This window comes from Paramisgurnus dabryanus, chromosome 9 (genome assembly GCF_030506205.2).
Source record: "Paramisgurnus dabryanus chromosome 9, PD_genome_1.1, whole genome shotgun sequence".
Taxonomy (NCBI): Eukaryota; Metazoa; Chordata; class Actinopteri; order Cypriniformes; family Cobitidae; genus Paramisgurnus; species Paramisgurnus dabryanus.
The window spans coordinates 28560828-28581847 of NC_133345.1; the positions used below are offsets into that span (position 1 = coordinate 28560828).

The 21020-nt window shown below is 36.1% G+C and overlaps 2 protein-coding genes across 2 annotated transcripts in view; one reads left to right on the top strand and one right to left on the bottom strand.

Annotated features, from left to right (window-relative positions):
* Positions 1 to 3400, top strand: part of cmip (c-Maf inducing protein) — a 34797-nt gene extending 31397 nt beyond the window's left edge. Inside the window, exons 20-21 of the mRNA XM_065283463.2 lie at positions 135 to 205; positions 801 to 3400. Coding sequence (XP_065139535.1) covers positions 135 to 205; positions 801 to 854 — 125 coding nt within the window. The 3' untranslated portion in view covers positions 855 to 3400. The remainder of the gene's footprint in view (positions 1 to 134; positions 206 to 800) is intronic.
* Positions 3401 to 6082: 2682 nt separating this feature from the next.
* On the bottom strand, positions 6083 to 20585 carry LOC135774019 (1-phosphatidylinositol 4,5-bisphosphate phosphodiesterase gamma-2). Its single transcript, XM_073815687.1, has 31 exons — positions 20405 to 20585; positions 20097 to 20273; positions 19003 to 19096; positions 17702 to 17749; positions 17522 to 17603; positions 17318 to 17401; positions 16843 to 16886; positions 15872 to 15944; positions 15679 to 15777; positions 15479 to 15597; positions 15306 to 15391; positions 14345 to 14462; positions 13507 to 13675; positions 13312 to 13347; positions 13114 to 13180; positions 11994 to 12061; positions 11812 to 11896; positions 11146 to 11320; positions 10740 to 10946; positions 10540 to 10659; positions 9822 to 9988; positions 9684 to 9724; positions 9385 to 9451; positions 9141 to 9298; positions 8946 to 9036; positions 8074 to 8289; positions 7077 to 7201; positions 6843 to 6969; positions 6610 to 6777; positions 6401 to 6489; positions 6083 to 6320 (listed from the first exon to the last, which is right to left on the bottom strand). The coding sequence occupies exons 1-31, from the start codon at positions 20583 to 20585 to the stop codon at positions 6315 to 6317; spliced, it is 3387 nt and encodes a 1128-aa protein (XP_073671788.1). The 3' UTR covers positions 6083 to 6314.
* Positions 20586 to 21020: the final 435 nt, after the last annotated feature.

A 21020-nucleotide genomic window follows, 5' to 3' on the forward strand; every position in this document is an offset into this window, starting at 1 on the left:
GGATGAGTCCAATCGTATGTTTTATATAATGTAACATTTAAAACATTCAGCGAGGGGGGGGTGTAAGAACTAGAATTGAGAAACACTGTTTTAAGTGACGGTAACTAATGCAACTAACAATGTTTCTTCTGCAGCTATGAAAAGCCTGTGCAGTTTAAATATGAACAGTACTAAACTCACTGCGGACACATATGAGGACCTGAAGGTAAGCGATGACTGTGTATCAGTTTAAAGATGAATTGTTATTGTAGATATCTTTTTATGTTTACTTTTAGGTTCTAATGAAGTAAATGCAAAGTCTGATTTAAACAGTGTTCCTGAATAAACATCCCCCAGCAAGCAATTTTGGCTAAAACGAGACACAATTTGGGCGGTCAGTGTAGTCTAATGGATGTCTTACCATAGCCCAAGAATAGACGATGCATATAGGCTTAGAACATGTTAAAGAAATGAAAGCAAACACCTGTTGACTTTGCTTACATGATGGAATATCATACATCTCCAAGTTACTTTGGCAAATATGGTACTAGCATATGTAACCAAATTCAAGGTTATTTAGGGTAAAAGTGGGCTACTCACAGCCAGACTTTATTGGGTCTATCGTCTCGTTTTTTTCTCCTGTAACCACATTACTATCAATCAAACACAGCCCTGACCCTAAAATCAAAGAGTTGTGATTGGCTGATAGGAATGTTGTTCCGGGAACAATAAAGGATGTTGATCCTGGAACATGCCCTGTTAGTGTAAATTGCATTAAGCTTCCTGATATCTAAATAGCGTCTGTCTCGCCCTACCCACAGGCCAAGCTGCCCAACCTAAAGGAAGTAGATGTCCGCTACACTGAGGCATGGTAAACACGTTCAGCATCAGTGAGATTGGAGGAGATGTGTAAACACAGGAAATCGCTGACACATCATAGGAACACAACATAATCACCAACACAGAAAATCAAGACTATATATTTATAGGAGCATCATTCGAACGATAATAACGTAAGCGCTCAAGAACTATCTAGTATCTCATCCAAATACAAGGACGCTGTTTGCAGTGCCATCGAAATGCAAGAATTGGATCACCGGACATCACGGGAACCTTGTTTGTAATGACTTATAAAGGAAATCGTAGGTTTCTTGCCTTTATCTTAACCCTGAACGGAAACGTCTGGTCATCACGCGTGTGCATCGGCTATATCAGGCTTCCCTTTCTATGGATTTTCCCATAAAGACACAATTTGATTAGTCCCTCGTTGAACCACCTTGAGCCATTTTCCCTGTGGTATCTGGTGAAGGCTTGGATATTCAGAGCCACATTCCAGTACAGTACTGTGTGGAAAGCCGAAATTTCCACGAAACATTTCGTTTTTCGTTGCGTTCAGAGTCGGTCACCGAAATCTCTTTTGTTGTTGTGTCTCCTAACAATGTCCTCTTCTTCACATCAAATCATTTTTTATTAACTTGAATAAGCATATTTTTCCATACACCGCTTTCATATGTATGTTTGTAAATGAAAATGTATTCCCTATATTGACATTTTTAAAGCAGACATTTCAGGGGCTCTTGCAAAAATTGAAATTTTCGTTCATCATTCTTACTTTTTTTTTTTTTTATGGTAGCCACATTGTACAGTTTAATTTTAATTTTACACCCATATTTAAAAGCACGCTGTCCAGTGGGTAGTCTGGGACTACTCGGTATTTATGAGCCCCATTTACTTGGTCCTGTTTTTCCTTACCTTTTGAACCAAGATGGTGCCTAAAACATTTCCTGTAAAGATTGCAACACCTAGCAACTCTGAGGAAAGTCCGATACGTTGTACATAGATACGTTATTGATTATTAGGCTTTATTATTATCTGTAAACTTGCTGTGGTCGCCTCTAGTAGTCCACCGCGAGTGTCCTGCCATAACGGTTAACAAAATGTTTCTGCATATTTATATAACAACGAAATATCGAGCCAAGATGTGTGCTATGTCTATTACGGCGTGTTGCACTCGGTTTTGTTTTCTTGCTTTTGTGATTGTCTTATAGTTTATCACCACTGTAATAAGTTATAGTCAACGTCTTGACTAGTAGACAAAACATGTTGTGAAGGAGGCAGATCGTACTTGTAGAGAAAAGCAGTCAGTTACGGTCACAACTAGAGAGGTTTTCTTTAGAAACTGATTCATGTTTACAAAGGAGTGTCTGTCTTTACTCCCACTTAAAAACTATAGATAGACTCGCTGCAGCGTCTATGTGGCCAGTCGTGCAGTTTCTGATAGGTTCGGCTTGCGTGTGCTTTTTCACACCGATATGCACCATCCGGGGGAGTTTAGTAACCGGTGCCATAAATGGCCTTTGGCACCAACTTGTGTTCTGCCATGTTGCGTAGTTGCATACTGTATAATGTACATATGAGTGTATATAATTTCCCCTCTCTATCAGATGTTTGTTTCTCTTTCTCTCGTATTTGAGAGACTGTTGTTGCCTTCATTTCTGAGATGAGTGCATATGGTCACCTGTTTTTCTTCACTGACCAAATGCCCTTTCATTGTGTTTGCTTTTCATGATTTGTTTCACCTGTTTTGTTTGTTTAATCACTTTTGCATGTTGTAATGTTTTGAATATAATGGGTAAAATCACTAGCTCTGAGACCAGTCCCATTTCAGCCACTTATCATTTTGATCGATGTAGTGAAAGATGGACAGAGTTTACGGTCCATGTGTGGGTGCACGGAGCAGTAAACCAATGAATTATAAAGGGCGCCTGGGGTTAATTTTAGCGCAATGTGCATTTGTGAGTGGACTCGAAACTGTGCACGGGTGGAACTTAAACAGTGGGTATGTAACATTGTAATATGTTCTTGATCCTTACAGCAGACACAATGTTTTTTTTTTTGGGGGGGGGGGGTTAAGGGGCTGGGTTCCCCGCTCCCAAACCCTTATTTTGTTTAAATGCCACCTTTTTCTCAGAAAACACAGAGATGATGGCTACTCTTACATTGAGTTTTTACACAAGTTTTCTCCCCACCTTTAATTTAGTTTTTGTTATAACATGTGGAGCACTGTACTGTTTGTTTCCAATGTCTCTTTACAAACATATTATAATGTCTCTCTTCTTTTTTCTTTCGAAAGGTCTCTGTAATGTTGAATTAAGACTGAGTCTTAAATTTTGTGGCCTCTGCCGCACAATCGTGTACATACAAGAACTACATTACCCATGACTCCTGGAGTTTTTGCAGTTAAAACTGCTGCCCATATTTCTTCTGTGTTTATCCGCTTCTATCTACCGTACAGCTGGGTTGCTGCTGCTCTGTGGCTGTTGTAATAACACACACACACACACCCTCGACAAAAAGATAGGCCTAATATGTGAACCAGTTTCAATCAAAATAAACTGTCTGTGAATATGTTTCAAATAGACAGCTTGCAAAGGTTTTTTATTGATATGTTTTTGAACGTGTAGATAAATATTTGTTGTTGTTTATCAATGTTCTGACATGCAAGTAAAGCTAAAGAAATCCTTTTAAGAAACTTTTTAAGAAATCCTCAGTGATAAAATATATGAATGGGAAACTGAAATCACGTAATTTTGAAATATTTTAACTAATCTAGGACTGGTAATTGATAATGAAGTAATATTTAAAAACAAACCTAAATGAGCAATAACCTTTAAAATGACATATAATAATGATGATGCAATAATAATTGGTTCAAATAAAGTATAAAAAACAAATGAACACATGGTTTTATTAAAGAAAAACATTTACCATTTAACTCTCTCCCCCCTTTTTGAGAGGGTGGGAGGTGAAAAGGTGATGTGCACCTTCAAATGAATATAACTCTGGTTTAGAAACACAATCTTGGTATCTTTTTAAAGAAGACACTTTAAGTTGAGTTGTGAATATTAAACTAAAAAAATAGTTACAGCAGTTTAATTTTATTTTAATCTATTCAAATAATGCAATCAAGTATATATTTTATATTTAAAAACCATATAAATGAAAAAGTTTTACTCCCAAAATGCTACTAAAATAAAAACATGAGTCTCAATTAGTTCTGATCCAAATTTCAAGTTAAAATCACAAATAGTGAGGTTTTTGTCACACTTTTAGTGGTTTTACCAACAAAGGCCACTAGGTGTCAACGGTTTGCTGCATACTCACAAATTACAAATTAATAAATTACTGTCACTTCATCATTATTAATGAAAAATGTTTTGAAATATGAAAACTATATTCTTATAGTTTTCCAATGATATATAGTTTGTCAAGATTTTTGAAGATTAAAGGCGCTCTAAGCGAATTAAAGTGTTTTAGACCATAAAACATTTTTTGTTACATACCGGAAACATCTCCTCACTATCTGCTTGCTGCCTGTCCGCTGATCAAACTGTAAAAAAAGCGATCTCTGTAGACAGCCCAGGCTTCACAAACGGCAATATCAACAAGTGGCCAAACCAAACCAAAACAAAACAAAGTATTCCAGCCAATAAACGACAAAAAGGATTTGGGGGTGGGGGTGTGGCGCGTTCATGAAAGCACGGAAGGGAGGGGGAGGAGTTAGCTACGCTCCGTCTGTTTGAAAACCGTTTCAAACGTCAACAATAACTAACGTCTCACAGATTCGCTTAGAGAGCCTTTAATAATAGGATATATAATAGAATTATGAATATATATATATATATATATATATATACATATATATATATATATTCATAATTCTAATATATATCCTATTATTAATTAATTTATTAATATATTAATTCATATACTCCAATGGGGTGAGTGACATTTGACAAAAATACTCAATTACTATCATCAAATGGTCTTGAAATATGAAAACTAAATTTTTCGAGCTTTCAAATGATAGTTGTCAAGATCTTTGAAGATTTATAATAGGATATTACAATTATAAATATATCATAATTATGGGGTGAGTGACATTTAACAAAATGAATCAATTAAATTTCTATTATCAGATGGCCTTGAAATATGAAAAACACATTTTTAGAGCTTTCCAACAATATTTAGTTTTTCAAGGTTATTTGACGTTGGGCTCACCTGTTGGCCAGTGACATTTTAGGAAATTCCTCATACTAGAAGATTATTTTTGCAAAATGGTGATGAAATATGAGAGCTTTCCAACAATATATAGTTTGTCGAAATTTGTGCTGGTTAAGACTAAGAAATTATTGTTTTAAATATGTAAATATTAAATATAACAGCATTTTGTATTATAACAAATGCCTGCAGAGGGAACCATTGGAGTCGTGATTGCTTTTTCTTTTCTTCAAGATAATTTTTCTCTGAAATTGCACTGATATTTCAGAGCAATTGATGAAATAAGTTTGCGCAAATTTCACATACTCGCAAACTTGTGTTACACCTGTGTTTATTTAGTGTCGTCCACTTGTGATCCGATCGACCAAAACGCATCTTAATACCAGGTGTACAGCAGCCTCTTAGATTGAAAAAAACACTTGCTTTTGGCCAAACAATGTTTAAATCAATTTAAAGCTTTAATATTTTTTCAATTCTTTACAATAGAAATTATACAGCATTGTAATTCTTGAGCAAGAACATGCAGACATTAAATCATGAGATCTCGCCACACCCCTAAAAATAACAATTGCGGTCCCACACAAAAAAAACCTGATGAACACTAATATTACTTTTTTCATTTATAACACACAAATACAATAAAAAAATATACTGGCAAATATATATACAGTACCTATTAAAATCTTATTCAGTCTTATTAAAAAATAAAATTACTGCTTTACTTGTAAATTTAAAAGTTGACTTCAGGAGTTAAACTCTTAAAAGGTTCAGATGTGTATACATTTGGCACCAATATAATTTTACAAACATACCTTACAAAATAACAATACTGGTGTGCATCTTGAGACAAAGCAATGTCACTGATATATTTTAAGGTATGTCAATGCAAGCTGCAGCTCAAACATGCATTTTAGTCTGGCACTAAGTCCTGTCTGGGAAACAACCCAATCTGCATAATATTGTGTAAGTCCCCCTTTTGCCACCATAAAAAGCCCTGACCCGTCGAGGTACGGACTCCACTAGACCTCTGACGGTGTGCTGGGGAATCCTGCACCAAGATGTTAGCAGCAGATCCTTTAAGTTTTGTAAGTTGGGGCCTCCATGGTTCGGGCTTGTTTGTCCAGCACATCCCACAGATGCTCGATTTGATTGCGATCCTAGTCAACAAATTGAACTCGTTGTTGTGTTCCTCAAACCAATCCTGAACCATTTTTGCTTTGTGGATAATATTTCTGTAGTCTTCTGATTCCTTATGGTTAGGACGTGTGCTTGCTTTAATCCTTGAAAAACAAAAAATGGGCCCATATTACTGTACACGTCTGTTCAAAAGTAGCGAGAGTACTCGGTTTGTGTTTCTTACCTCTACCTGCTTTACATCAACATGCACCAGAAGTGAAGCAAGCTCCAGGTTTTCACTAAAACTACTCTTCAGAGGTACAGACCGATACCCTAATAAAGAGAAATTGAACAGACCTTTTCAGACTCATTAAATTAAAGGAAGATGTCATGTTGTGAGATAAGACGAATAGTACTTAAATGGTGGCACTGTTTCCTTTAAAGAAACCTTACCCGAGCGAATGCCTCTGACAGGAAAAGTAGCTTGGGCAAGGGGCACGCCTTCAGAAAAGGTGCTTTCCTTTAAAATCTCAAAGCGCAGGAAAGCAAGGTCTGGCTCATCCACCTTAAAACATCTTGGTGGATTTTTTGGACCCAACCACACTGGATTTACATTCGTTTCTGGAAAGAAATCACTTAAAACACACTTTCTCCAATATTTAATACTTCAAGATATTTCAAATAACGCTCTACCTTACCAAGAGAAGTTTTAAAACTGTAGTCATCGATTTGATGACTTCTGCTGTTTACGTATGGCCATAGTTCAACATTTACAAAAGGCATGCCAGTGGGTAGATGTCTTGCTGCTATCACCTGGTGATAACAAAATAAGCAATGTTAACATTTTCTTCCAAAATAGGACCTCATAAATGTAAAGGAAGAGGGAAAACTGCATCAAGAAGGACTAAAAAGGAATTTACTTTGATTGTGATGTTTTGTTTAGTAGTCTTCTTCTTGGTTGGGTCTCGCATCCACTCTGGTTTAAGCACATAGCCCGCGCCTCCATTTAAAGTGAAGAGAGCGTGGTTCAGGAAAGTGTATGTATCTAAGATTTGAAAGGTCAGTGAGAAATTTTTAAGGTTCATTACCTTTGAGACCAACTCTTAAGGTTTATCCAAAATCAGATTCCTTTACAAAAAGTGCAGATGAAGTTCATTGTATCAAAGTGGTTGAAAATCTCTTCACTGACACCAATCACTAAGTAAAGTGTGTTTATAAATATATTTATTGTGCGACTCGTTGGAATGCTTGATTCTGATTGGCCAGTTGTGACATTTGCAGGTTTGTTATTCCCAGATAGCAACTGCTCAAAACTAATAACATGCAGTAACCCGGAGGCTCAGGGGCTTCATGCATCACATTTTTGTAGGCCAACCTGGAAGTTAGCAGGATACTGGTACTCTCACCAAAAGCCCATTCATTTTCCTATAGGGTTTTATATTATTGCAAAAAATAAGCTCTGCCGTTAACAAAAGTTTATGATGGTTGCACGTTTTGTCCCAAAGATAATCTTTACAGATGAAGACAATTTATATTTTAAAGTCTTAATACGTTTGCTAATCAATGCTAAAGTTAGGCTACAAGCGAACTACACAACTGTCTCTCGACATCATATTTCCCCTGATAAGGAAATACTCTGTGGATGAGTCTTTGTGGGGAATTGTGCCCATGTTGTGTCGTTTTATAGATCTACCTGCGTGATGATGATGTTTAAAGTCCCCGACAAAGTCTGTAGTCCCATGTAACAACTTGTTAGCAACCGCCCTTTTAAAGACAATTTAAATGTCACGAGTGGGGGTGTGTGTTATGTCGTAAAATAAAACGTGAAAATACCTTTGGCTCGATCTGGGTTTTGCATACAAAAATACGTCATCCCTGCGGCAATCTATAAGGCACTGCTTTATTTCTTTCACGTACCACTTTGGAAGTTTAGAGCCACCATTTGGCAACCTAATTTCCATGAAGGACAAGGGTCAAAGTTAGAGGAATCAATCCGGTCAGCTGAAGGAAATACACGGGTTAAGGCTGTGCAGTGATATTTAAGAATGCACAACTTGTCATCAGCAGTTTCATTCCTGTCTTCAGGAATCATAGTGTTCGGAAAAGAGCGGACTTCTTTGTAGCTGTACTTTTCTGAAAAGTCTTCAAAAAGAAAATATAACATACTTAGATGTATATTGAGGACAGGTTTCTGGGAAATTTTGAATGTGGCCTGTTACTTAATGTTGATTGTATATATATATATATTATATATATATATATTAAAGGGACACTCCACTTTTTTTGAAAATATGCTCATTTTCCAGTTCCTTGCAGTGCCAGAAAATATTTCCTTGCAATTGAAAGTTAATAAGGGGACTTTTTTCGTTTGCTGCATAATATCATTGCGCCTCCTGCAGAGATGTTACAGCAGCAAAGTCCTTGATTATTACGCCAGAATGAGAGTATAGTTCCTAGCCATATCGGCCTAGAAAATCACAACTCTTAATTTTTCGTCGGTCTTAGTACACGATGTAACTACAGAAGAGTCAAGTTTTAAATAGGAAAAATATCGAAACTCTTTGGTTATTTTTAAGCGTGATGCTAATGGTCTAATCAGATTCAATGGATTATGCTAAACTATGCTAAAAATGGTACTGCCAGACCCGGAGATCAGCTGAATGGATTCCAAAACATTAAGAATCAAATATTTAACTATAGGAGAGCTGGAAAATGAGCATATTTTAAAAAAAGTGGAGTGTCCCTTTAACATTCACAGTAAAAAATATAATTCTAAGAAAATGACATACCAAAGGACTTCTTTTTGACAGATTGGCAGTATACCACCATGTCAGACATCTCAAGAGCTATATTGGCATTGGACTCCATTTCTTCTATTCTCTAAAAAGACATGGTAAGGAAGATATTTACTTTACAAATATCGACCATACACATAACTATAGGTAGATTCTATTGCATTATGTATGAAAGAAGGATGAACAAACCATTTTCTCCCGATTCTGATGTCTTTGGATGATGTTTAGTATCACCTGGTACCATTCATCCACCTCCTCTAGGCTCTTAGTTGTGAACTTGATTCGTTTTAAAGTTTCTTTATTTATAAGGGTCACCACTTTGGGTGTGCCATGTCTGGTTATGCATTCTGCATATTGTGTAGCCATTAAAATGTCAGTTTATGCAAACAAAAACTATGTATGTGAACAAACACACATTCGCAGAAAACCTTACCAATATTACACTTAAAGATATCCACAACTCCTTGACATCGCTCTTCTAATGGATTACCGTCAGCAATCTGTAAGAATCGTATTAGGCATAGGTATTTATATCAAACTTAGAACAACATAATCATATAAATAATTACATCTTATGTCGTAAACTACACGTTCTTACTTTGTACATACACAAAAAAATTTATAGCACATGTCTTACACCCAGTGGAACATACCACTGGTTACAAATAACCCAGTGATGGGGTATAGTGTAATATAATAGTATTGTATTTAATTTGGTCTGCTTTACATTACCTCCTTGTATGTCTCACTATCCCATGTTGAGAGATCCTCCTGTGGATGATTGAATGATGTTCCATTAATACATTTAAAACCTACATGCTTCAATCTACAATCTCAGTTGTAATTATATTTTCATTACTTCGTGCCTATTCTGAAAGCGTTCCACTAGTTCTGGTGTTACAGGGTAGCGTAGTTTGAAGTTTAATGGAATCTCTTGTAAATTACTGATCATCTCCTCAAGGCTGTCAAACCTAAAGGATCCCAACTCATACTTGTTCTTTCTGTGAATCTGAAAATGCTTGACATCGTCCTTGATTCTGAGTTATAAAAGAGAAAGAATCAAATGAAAGTAAAACAGAACAAAAATGACATGCATATATACAAAATAAATATATTCCAAATTGAGTAAAGAATAATAAGCACTTTTGAAGACAAAGGGACACTCCACTTATTTTGAAAATATGCTCATTTTCCAGCTCCTCTAGAGTTAACCATTTGATTTTTACAGTTTTGTAATCCATTCAGCTGATCTCCGGGTCTGACGCTACCACTTTTAGCATAACTTAGCACAATCCAGTGAATCTGATTAGACCATTAGCATCACGCTCATAAATAACCAGAGTTTCGATATTTTTCCAATTTAAAACTTAATATAAAAACTCTTTGTTTATTTTTTAGCGCAAGGCTAATGGTCTAATCAGTTTCAATGGATTATGCTAAGCTATGCTAAAAGTGGTAGCGGCAGACCCGTAGATCAGCTAAATGGATTCCAAAATGGTAAGAATTAAATGTTTAACTCTAGGGGAGCTGGAAAATGGGCATATTTTTTTTTAAAAAGTGGAGTGTCCCTTTAAGGAATTTAACGAACCTGACGGATAGGGCAAAGGTGTCTGGTTCTTTTCTTTTTCTAACAAGAAAGACTCCATCTCGAGGGATTGTTTTCAGATAGTCCTCTGCCTTACCTCGACTTAGGCTACTGTAAAACCACCTGAAGATGGCAGAATCACACTTTGATCAAAAGGTTTTATGTGCGTGAGAGTTTTAAATCATTGTATGCATGCTGCTTACCCTGCTTTGGGAGGTGGGAGAGAATCGGGCCGAGGCAAGAAACTCACAAGGCACAGATTTAATTCATCATATTCAATAGGGTTCCGTCTGTAATACCGAATCAAGGCACACAGGCTAGGAAAAATCTCCTTGATTGTCAAAAAGAAGGAACTGTGACCATCTTCCAAAAAATAGAAGATTCTATAATGCCGGATTCTACTCTTTGACCTACAGAAAGGATTATATAAATATTAATTTCTCGTCTACATACCTAACGAAATTACTTTAAACAAGGCTATTATTTGTATAATACAGTTTATAAATTGTATTAATATGGCTTTTGCTGTAATAAGGTATTATGCAAAATATTGTTCATAGTTGAAGAGCAGTGGAAAGGATTTGGTTGATTTGAGGTTGGGAAGAGTACCAGATGGAGATACTGTAGTTTCTGACAAACGTGTCACTCTCTCGCACTAGGAAGGTTCCATCAATTCTGTTTCTTCTTTCACAGAAATCATGCAGTAATAACTCAGCAGTGTGTCTGCCACCGGCCAATCGTCCATGAAACCAGGGCTCTGAAATATGCAAGTCTGAGCCATCCTGAATTGAAGATAAGACAGGGAAGATATTTATAATCAAGAATTTTGCTGCTGTAACATGGCTGCAGGAGGCGCAATGATATTACGCAGCAGCCGAAAATTGCGGGCATTGCGTAATATCATTGCGCCTCCTGCAGCCATGTTACGGCAGCAAAGTTCTTGATTATTATGTCAGAATGAGAGGATCCTAGCCATATCTGCTTAGATAATCACATTTTTAAAATTTCCGTCAGTCTTAGTACACAATGTAACTACAGGAGAGTCAAGTTTTAAATAGGAAAAATATCGAAACTCTTTAGTTATTTTTGAGCGCGACGCTAATGGTCTGTTCAGATTCAATGGATTGACCCAGAGATCGGCTGAATGGATTCCAAAACAGTAAAAATCAAATGTTTTACTCTAAGGGAGCTGGAAAATTAATAATTTTCAAAAAAGTGGAGTGTCCCTTTAACCTAAGCTGGAATAAACTTATAAAGGGAATGACCACTGATAACTGACCTCTGGATTGTCCTCGTGCTGCTTCTCTTCAGAATAGTACAGCTTATTATCTGAGAGCACACAGTCATGCCTATAAAACCTCTACATTAAAAAAAAAAACAGTAATTGAATATGTGAACAAAATGGCTATTTCACTCTTTCTGTCTGATGGTAAAGAATGAGAATCGCAGTAAAGCACCTCATCAATTGGATCCCAAATGCAAAGCTCTCCTTCCTTCTCCATTACAACTCTTTCTTTAGCATTTGCTATAAACTTTGGAATATGAAAAATTAAAAGCACATTTAGAAAAACACAGAATATTCACATACATACTTGGGAATATCAAATTATTATCACAGAAAGGGGCAAACTCAGGCAGAATAGGACAATTTGTACCATCATCTCAATGTCAAAAAGTACCCCATCTACCTGAATTCACCCTATAGACGGTTTCAGCAGCAACAACATAAACAAACGGCTTTTGTGGACTAAACGCAACTTCCAGTAGACTTTAACATAGAATAACAATAGTAGTTTATTTCTGAAAACAAGGGAATAAATGACAAGTAAATTACCTTTGCTCATATATCTTCATATCTAATGCATATCAACTACTACACTGATCTAACGTTACTGTGTAAAATTCATGTATATAATGTTTGCTACAGGTCCTTAAATTTTTGTCTGGCTGCCAAACCTCTCCAAACAGTTATGATCCATGCCCATCATCTCTCCTTGTTTCAGAGATCGGTTTAGTACGGTGGCAGTAACAATTCCATTCACGCAATGTGCCTAACTTTTCCGGTTTGTAGATTTGTTGTTGTGTTTTCTGTTTGGTTATTTTGTCACTGGATTTGTCATTGTGTTTTTTAACTTGGTATTTTGATGTTAGTATTTAGCATTTGGATTTGGTGTTTAGTTTTGCTCTTCTCGGCCACGGTAGTTTAGCCACTAGCCAGACCGATAAGTAAAGACTGGAAGTTCAATTCGGATCAGGCATAACTGCGACAACAAGTGTGTGTCCGATGAAACCATCTATATTTCTAATCAAGAGAAATATTTGTAAAGCATATAAAGAGCTCAGATGCAAAACCCTTTAACTGCGTCTAACATTTTCTGGTAAATCAGCATTTTTTAACCAGACCCTTAATGGATTCTGCCAACAAACCATTACTTCTGAATGCCCTGAGGCTGGGATTAAGTGCTTTTTAAAGAAAAGTATTTTAATACATGCCGAGAGCTTTCGATAAATATCAATGTCTCATTTTTTGACAGGTGGCATTTAGCTGCTTTTGGATCTGAGCTCCTCACGTGTCACGTACCTTGTCCCTGTAATCGTTTCTCATTTTTTTGAAGCTGGTAATTACTTTTTTCACCGGACTTTGCTGTTAAGAACAAACAGAAATTGTATCTTATATTCATTGTTTGATGTAAAACATGCTACAATGAGGATACATATTAGATGAGCTTAGGTTTTCTGTAATTGCTGTAAGGTTTGTTGTGACATTGTGAATACCTTAATGGTGCAATCGCTCTCTTGTATTTTGCGGTGCTGTCGTAAAGAGAGGAGAATTACACACTGTGATGATGAAACGGCAAAAATCCTATTGCGTTTGCTCAATCTGTCACTACTTATTTTGCCACATTGATGATTCTTGGTCAAAGTAAATTCAATATCTTGCAGCTTTTCATACCAAAGCTTCTACTTTACCTTTATGATGATCTTGCCCTTTAGCTGGTTTGGTGAGGGTAGCTGGTTTGCATTTGGTTCCAAAGGCTCAGTCAGGAGCTTGTCTTGAAACACATCTCGAAACATTTGAGCCATCACTTTTTGTTGTTTGGGATTACAGTGCTCTTCTATTGACAGCACCACAGGGTAACTGCCAAAAAGGACCAGATTTAAGTAGGACATAATTTAACATGCGCAGGTGCAATTGTAAGATAGCCTAAATAAACTAAAAACAACAAGCCACATTTACAGTACAGTAACATTGATGAATGTTGGATTTACCTAATTTATGAAACATGAGCAGGAGGATTTTGTGTGTTAATCGTTCGTAAAGTCATTCTGATTCATGGTATAGTCACGGAGATTTGCTCATTTATCCGTGTCATTGTCACGGATCTCTCCATTTTTCCGTGTCCCTACCATTGACTTTCTTTTCCGAATCAGTTTCACGTATCAGTTACTCAATTGTTTTATCCCTTTTTAAAACAATGTCGCGTGGGTTTGGGGTTAGATTTGGGGTTAGATTTGGGGTTTTGGTTAGGATGTCACTTTCACTATTGGTTTATACGATTTTTTCTGGATTTTTAAACAATTGTTGCTTGACGTTAGGGTTAGAGTTGGGTTTGAGTTAGGATGTAATTTTATGTAACAGAAAGTCGTTCTAACCCCAAACCCACGCGACAATGGTAAGAAAATAGGAAAAACAATTGAGTGACAAAGACACGGATAAATGAGCAAAATATTACTCGGAATTTCCTAATATATTTACGAAGTTTTCATGAATGAGGCCCTGTGTACATGTGTGTTGCTGAGGACTAACTCGGAAGTTGCAAAAGCATGATCATTGATGGCCTTCACCACATCTTTCAACTTTATTTTGGAGGTCATGGTCCGACCATGGTATATGACAGGTTCCTCTGGACCATCCCAGCAGTCCACTGGATTACACACAAAAAAACCCTAAATTTATACATACATCTAAATAATTTTTAAAGGGACACTCCACTGTTTTTGAAAATATGCAAATTTTTTAGCTTTCCTAGAGTTAAATATTTCATTTTTACAGTTTTGGAATCCATTCAGCTGATCTCTGGGTCTGGTGGTACCACTTTTAGCATAGCTTAGCATAATCTATTGAATCTGATTAGACCATTAGATCACGCTCAAAGTTAACCAATGAGTTTCGATATTTTTCCTATTTATAACTTGACTCTTCTGTAGTTACGTTGTGTACTAAGACTGACGGAAAATTAAAAGTTGTGATTTTCTAGGCCGATATGGCTAGGAACTATACTCTCATTATGGTGTAATAATCAAGTACTTTTCTGCCGTAACATGGCTGCAGGAGGCGCAATGATATGACACAGTGCCTGCTATTGAAAGTTAAGGGGACTATTTTCAGGCGCTGTGTAATATCACAACTTTTAATTTTCCGTCGGCCTTATTTTAATTGGGAAAAATATTGAAACTCTTTGGCTATTTTTAGCGTGATGCTAATGGTCTAACCAGATTCAATGGATTATGCTAACCTATGTCAAAAGTGGTAGCACCAGACATGGAGATCAGCTGAATGGATTCCAAAATGGTAAAAATCAAATGTGCAACTCTAGGGAAGTTGAAAAATTAGCATATTTTCAAAAAAGTGGAGTGTCCCTTTAAGTAAGACTTTAATCAAAGCAGCATCTTTTCCCTAATACCAAACAATGCAGACGTCAACATTTTCTATGCAAACTGAAAGTGACAAAAGATTTAGCAGAAATATGTGTATATGGTTTACTCACACTCAATGCATCGGCAACCCAGCCTTAAGCAACGTACATATGCTTCAGTTGATGATTCACTGCTTATTTGATCTCCAGTTAAATATCTGTTAAAAAGCCAAAAAGACGTGGTACAACAATAGGACGTTTATGATCAAGAAAGAGCTACTTTTTTGTCCAGTATAAGTACTAACGTGTTGTGAGAAGAGTTGATCCAGTAGTGAGACAGAGGGTTGTTCATTTCCAATGGATTTATCTCGGAAAACTTCTCATCCCAAATAGAGTTTTCTTTAGAGAAGAGGAAACTGAGGAACTAGAATAGGGGAAAAGCCATTTATTTCTGCTAAATGTTGAAATGTTTCGATGACATCAAAATAAAGATACTTTCTTGTACCTCTCCAACAGTAAGTTTTGGATTATTGGTTTTTCTTGAGTTTTCCATGAAGATGCTCATCAAATCTTTTACCTGATCAAGATCTTTGGCCCAAGCCTCCTTTAACCAAAAATGGAGTACAGTTGGACAGAATAAGAATAAAACAAATGTTTTAAAAGATTTGATAAATAAGATTAAACAAAATCTGTCTTACTCTCTGTGGATATAATATGAATTTTTGAAAATCATAGAGGCCAACTGTAGAAGAATTAGGTGCATCTGTGTTCCTGCAGAATAAAACATACAAATCACAGGAGAAAGTTTTGTTGCAGTACACAAGGTACCAAGTCATATATTTGTATGATTTGATTATATTTTTTGATTTTGTGCTCGTGTATAGCTCAGTGGTAGAGTGCATTGTGTTAGCAGAGCAAAGGGTCTTGACTTTGAACCCTGGGAACATACTGAAAATATCGATGCACTTTCTCTCTCTCTCTGACCCAAGGACATTTGTGACCCTGAACCACAAAACCAGTCATAAGGGTCAATTTGAAATTAATATTTGAAATCTTAATTTAAATAAGCTTTCCATTGATGTATGGTTTGTTAGGATACTATTTGAAAATCTGGAATCTGAGAAAACCACCTTTAAAGTTGTCAAAATAAAGTCCTTAGCAACACATATTACTAATGATAAATACATTTTTGATCTATGTACAGTAGGAAATTTACAAAATATCTTCATTGAACATGATCTTTACTTAATTTGCTAATGATTTTTTGCATAAAACAAAACTGGTTAATTTTGACCCATACAATGTTGGCTATTGCTACAAATAATCCGGCATGTGACTGTAATCACATGTGACTGTAATCAAACACAATCTCTATAGCTTTTAGTTGTTGACCCCAAAATAGTTTCTGCTGCCCCATATCAAAACATTTCTCTAAACTCTGTAAAAATTATAATGAAAATTTCTCCCAAAGATCAAGTAAAAAAATGCTGGGTTGTTTTTCACCCAGGATTAGGTAAAAAAAAAGGCAAATTAACCCAGAAAACGTTTATATTTGTACCAACAATTAAAAAAACATTGTTGCATTCGTTCCTTTTTGACCCAACACTGGGTTAAAAATAACCCAGCATTTTTTACAGTGTAACCCACTGATAAACAAAAATAAAATTACCTCAATTTGAAAGCTGCTGGCCCTTTTTCAAACTCTTCCAGTATCTACCAAACAAATAATGAACACAATAATGGAGTCTAAGGCTGACACAAATCATTATCTCTTCATCATATTATGAGATTTTTTTAAAGATGTAAAATAAGTCTTTGATGTCCCCAGGGTTTGTCCCTTGGTACCTACGTCACAAAACAGGCGAAATCTGAATGACTACATTTTTACATGCTTGCAGAGAATGGTTTACCAAAACAAAGTTACTGTTTTTGTTCACTTTTTCTAGGTTAATAAAAGCACCCCATCATAGCACTTAAACATGGAAAATTTTTGATTTTCACTCTATGACCCCTTTCCATTTTTTCTTTCTGTTTAAACAAACATAATGCATTTTAAAAATTAACAATGCAGTAACCTTTATGTATAATAGACTAGAACATCCAGTGCATATGAGTCTTTCTAACCAAAAAAATTGCACACTCACCGACTTTTGGTTTTCGAATATAAAGTGATTGTAGGTTTTATGAAACTGTTCAAAGTTGAGATCATTTTCATTTGCTCCCACCATCTGAAAATACATTGTTTATAATGTGTGGAGCCATTTAAACAAACACAATCTTGATCTCTTTAAAACATAAAACATGTTCACAGTCAATGCAGGTCCATATTACATATTATTTTTTTGTACCTCGAGAACTTCCTCTAGATGTCCACTTGATACAGTAAAGTTCATCTTACGCAAAAGACACTTGAGATCTTTTTTGGAGATACTGTGGAAGACAGACAACATAAAATACCAGTAAAGGGTGATACACTAATGTTATGTTACTACGTCAAGGAGAAAAGTGCAAATAAAAAAGAGAATAACCTGTTTTTCTTTGTCTGGTTAAAAGAGTACATCTGCTTCCACAGCCAACTATAGAGATGGAAATGGTAAGTAAAACAAACACACTTTAAAGTGATAGAAAACAGGGATCGAAGAACAACTTCTGACTTTAAACCCCCAAAAAAGGGGCATTCATCCTACAAAGAAGTAATCCACATGGCTCCAAGAGGTTAATTAAGGCCTTCTGCATAATTGATGCAATTTTATAAGAAAAATATCCAGATTTAAAACTTTACAAACAAGGGGTGCACCGATATATCGTCCGATGATGCTTGCTATGCTTCTCAATTAATTACGGTGAAATGCTGCTACATCCAAAAGCTGTGGTGCTTACCTGCAGTTCCACAGTGTTTTCGCGTTCTGAGGAGAGAGATCGCTCCAGAAAAAAATATTGTTTACATTCCTCTTTCCAAGTGTTAATCGTCCACACGATTGTGACAAGACATTACTCCCATTAAGTTTAACGTAACATCCAAGAGCGCTGATCTTTAATGGAATAATCACTTCCGATTGGGATTCACAGACTGATTTACGAGCTAGTGAACTAATGAGACACACGGAGAATGTTTAAAAACAGCGCGTCTGTGTGTGTGCGTGCAGTTTTTCCAGTCAGAGATAAGCCTGTTTAAAAAACCTCCATTCATTAATACTAAAATGACCAGCAGGTGGCGGAATGATACAAAATGGTGAAGCGGTTACTGTGCCGTTATCAGTAGAATGTCGCACGTCTCTTAGCCAATCAGATTCGAGAACCAGAAAGAACTGTTGTATAATAGTGTATATCAGCATTTATTGGTGCACCTCTATTACAAACTATAGGAACTAGGTTTTCATAACAAGGGCATCTTGGACTCATGTGATTTTCGAGAGTCACTGCGCAATGTACCTATGGCAACCATGACACTCACTACTGTGAAACTCACAATCCGATATGGCGTTGTTACCAAAACCCAGTTATTATTCAGTAGATGATTAAGGTTGAAATATGTATATTTTTCATATAAAATCACATCAATTATTCACAGAAGACGTTTATTAACCCCTTGGAGGCATGTGGATTACTTCTGTGAAGGATAGATTAACTTCGTGGGGGTTTAAAGTCAGAAATTGTTCCTTGATACCTGAAGAACAAGGACATTTACTAATAACTCCAAATGTGTTCATCTGAAACATGTATCTCAGATTGCTTGATGATTAAATCAAGGGGTAAAATCGGCATTTGGCTGAAGTATCCCTTTAACATTTGTGTTTTGTGGGTTACAGATACAACTGTGTGTGCATACCTCTCTATAATTTCTGTTGTGTTAGCTGCCAGTGTCTCCTGTCTGAGTAACTCGAGTCCTATCAGCCAGTTTTCTGCATCCTCAACTGTATCAGCTGGGGAACAACAACATTCACTTTTCGGTTTTGACACTAATGCTATGGATGAAGGGCACAATGAAATATCTTACAGAAAGTGTTGTTCCAAGTGCTGTGAATTTTATTGAAAGTGTGTAACTTAGATACACCACAAGTTTATAGTACCACTCCAAACTTGTGTCATTGACATCAATCCTGTTATATCAGATTGCTCAGATTAAAGGCTCTCTAAGCGAATATGCGAGACGTTAGTTATTGTTGACGTTTGAACTGTTTTCAAACAGACGGAGCGTAGCTAACTCCTCCCCTCCCCCTCCCTTCCGTGCTTTCATGAACGCGCCCAACCCCCACCCCCAAATCCTTTTTGTCGTTTATTGGCTGGAATACTTTGTTTTGTTTTGTGATGCGGCCACTATGTTGATATTGCCGTTTGTGAAGCCTGGGCTGTCTACAGAGATTGCGGTTTTTTACAGTTTGATCAGCGGACAGGCAGCAAGCAGATAGTGAGGAGATATTTCCGGTATGTAACAAAAAATGTTTTATGGTCTAAAACGCTTCAATTCGCTTAGAGCGCCTTTAACTGCAAATTCACTTGATGCATAGTGGCACTAAAAGGACACACTACAGCTTCAACCTTGGCTTGTTTCTGTAATAAGTGTACTGTTAGTCACTTTACATTAGTGTCTGTTAGATGACCACTAATGACTCAATGCTTCTCCTTATTGGGTGCGACATTCAAAGAGGTGTTTTGTTCTGGGTGTTTGTTCCCATCAAATTCTTTCAGTCTATGAGTAGTACGTATTTGCAATTGTTTGATCTAGGCACATTTTTAAAGTTTGATAATGATACTTTTTTTAAAATTACATTTGTAACGTTGTGTGTTAAAGACAAACATTCTCAACTTTCATCACTGCATATGCCCCCAAGTATTTAACCAGTGTTGGCTAACAGGGAAGAGATTTCAGTCGTTGTATAACACCATTTTGCAATTACAATGTGTGTGGAAATATATACCTACCGTTAAAACTCAGTGAATTTAAGATAAACTCTGTGCCATAAAAGATGGTAAAACAGGTTTTGCAGTCCTGTGGAACTGATTGGTTAAACATTCTTCGAAATTTTCTCTTTTCTATAAATCGAGGGAAATCCTCTGATGTCTCCCATTGACGGATCTCTTTGATTTCTGCGATGTTCACTACAATATGCAAGCATTAATACATGAACACCTTTGTCAGAAAAGCCGTTATACTATTTTAAACTTTCATCTAGTCCAGTCTTCAACACTACATGACTCAAGTCAAGCCTGCTTTAAAAGAAATAACTTACATGCTGTGCTTATTTTGTCAGAAGAGCAGAACACAGCCACTTGCTTGGTTTCAATTATGATTTTTACAGTGAGTCTTTCAGCCTTCTGGTGGTACACCATCATTTCAGACCCAGTCTGCAGACGCCTAATAATCTGACTCCTCTCATTTTCTGTCAACTCATCCAGCTGACTGCAGCCCATCATACCTGTATGTGCCACACACACATAATAACAGTTAAATCTGTTGCACTAATGGTTTTAGGCATTACTGTATAGAAACTATCAATTCTGAGCAGTTTTCTTAAAAATATTTAATCTGAAAAATTATTTGTGCAATGATTGCAGATTTTAGGTCTTGGCAACTTATCATTTTTAAGTTTACACTGTAAAAAGTCCTTGTTGCATGTTTTAAGTTTAATCATGTTGTAATTACAATTAAATTCAACTTTCTTGACTAACGATGACTTGTTATATATTATAAAAATAAAGTTGAACTAACTTAAGCTATTTCAACTTTGTTTGTTTTTTTAAGATACAATAATTCATAAAAAACTAGATATAGAAATGACTTGTAAATTCAAGTTGAAACAAACTTAAAATAAAATACTTAAAAATAACTTAAAAATAGAGTTTTTT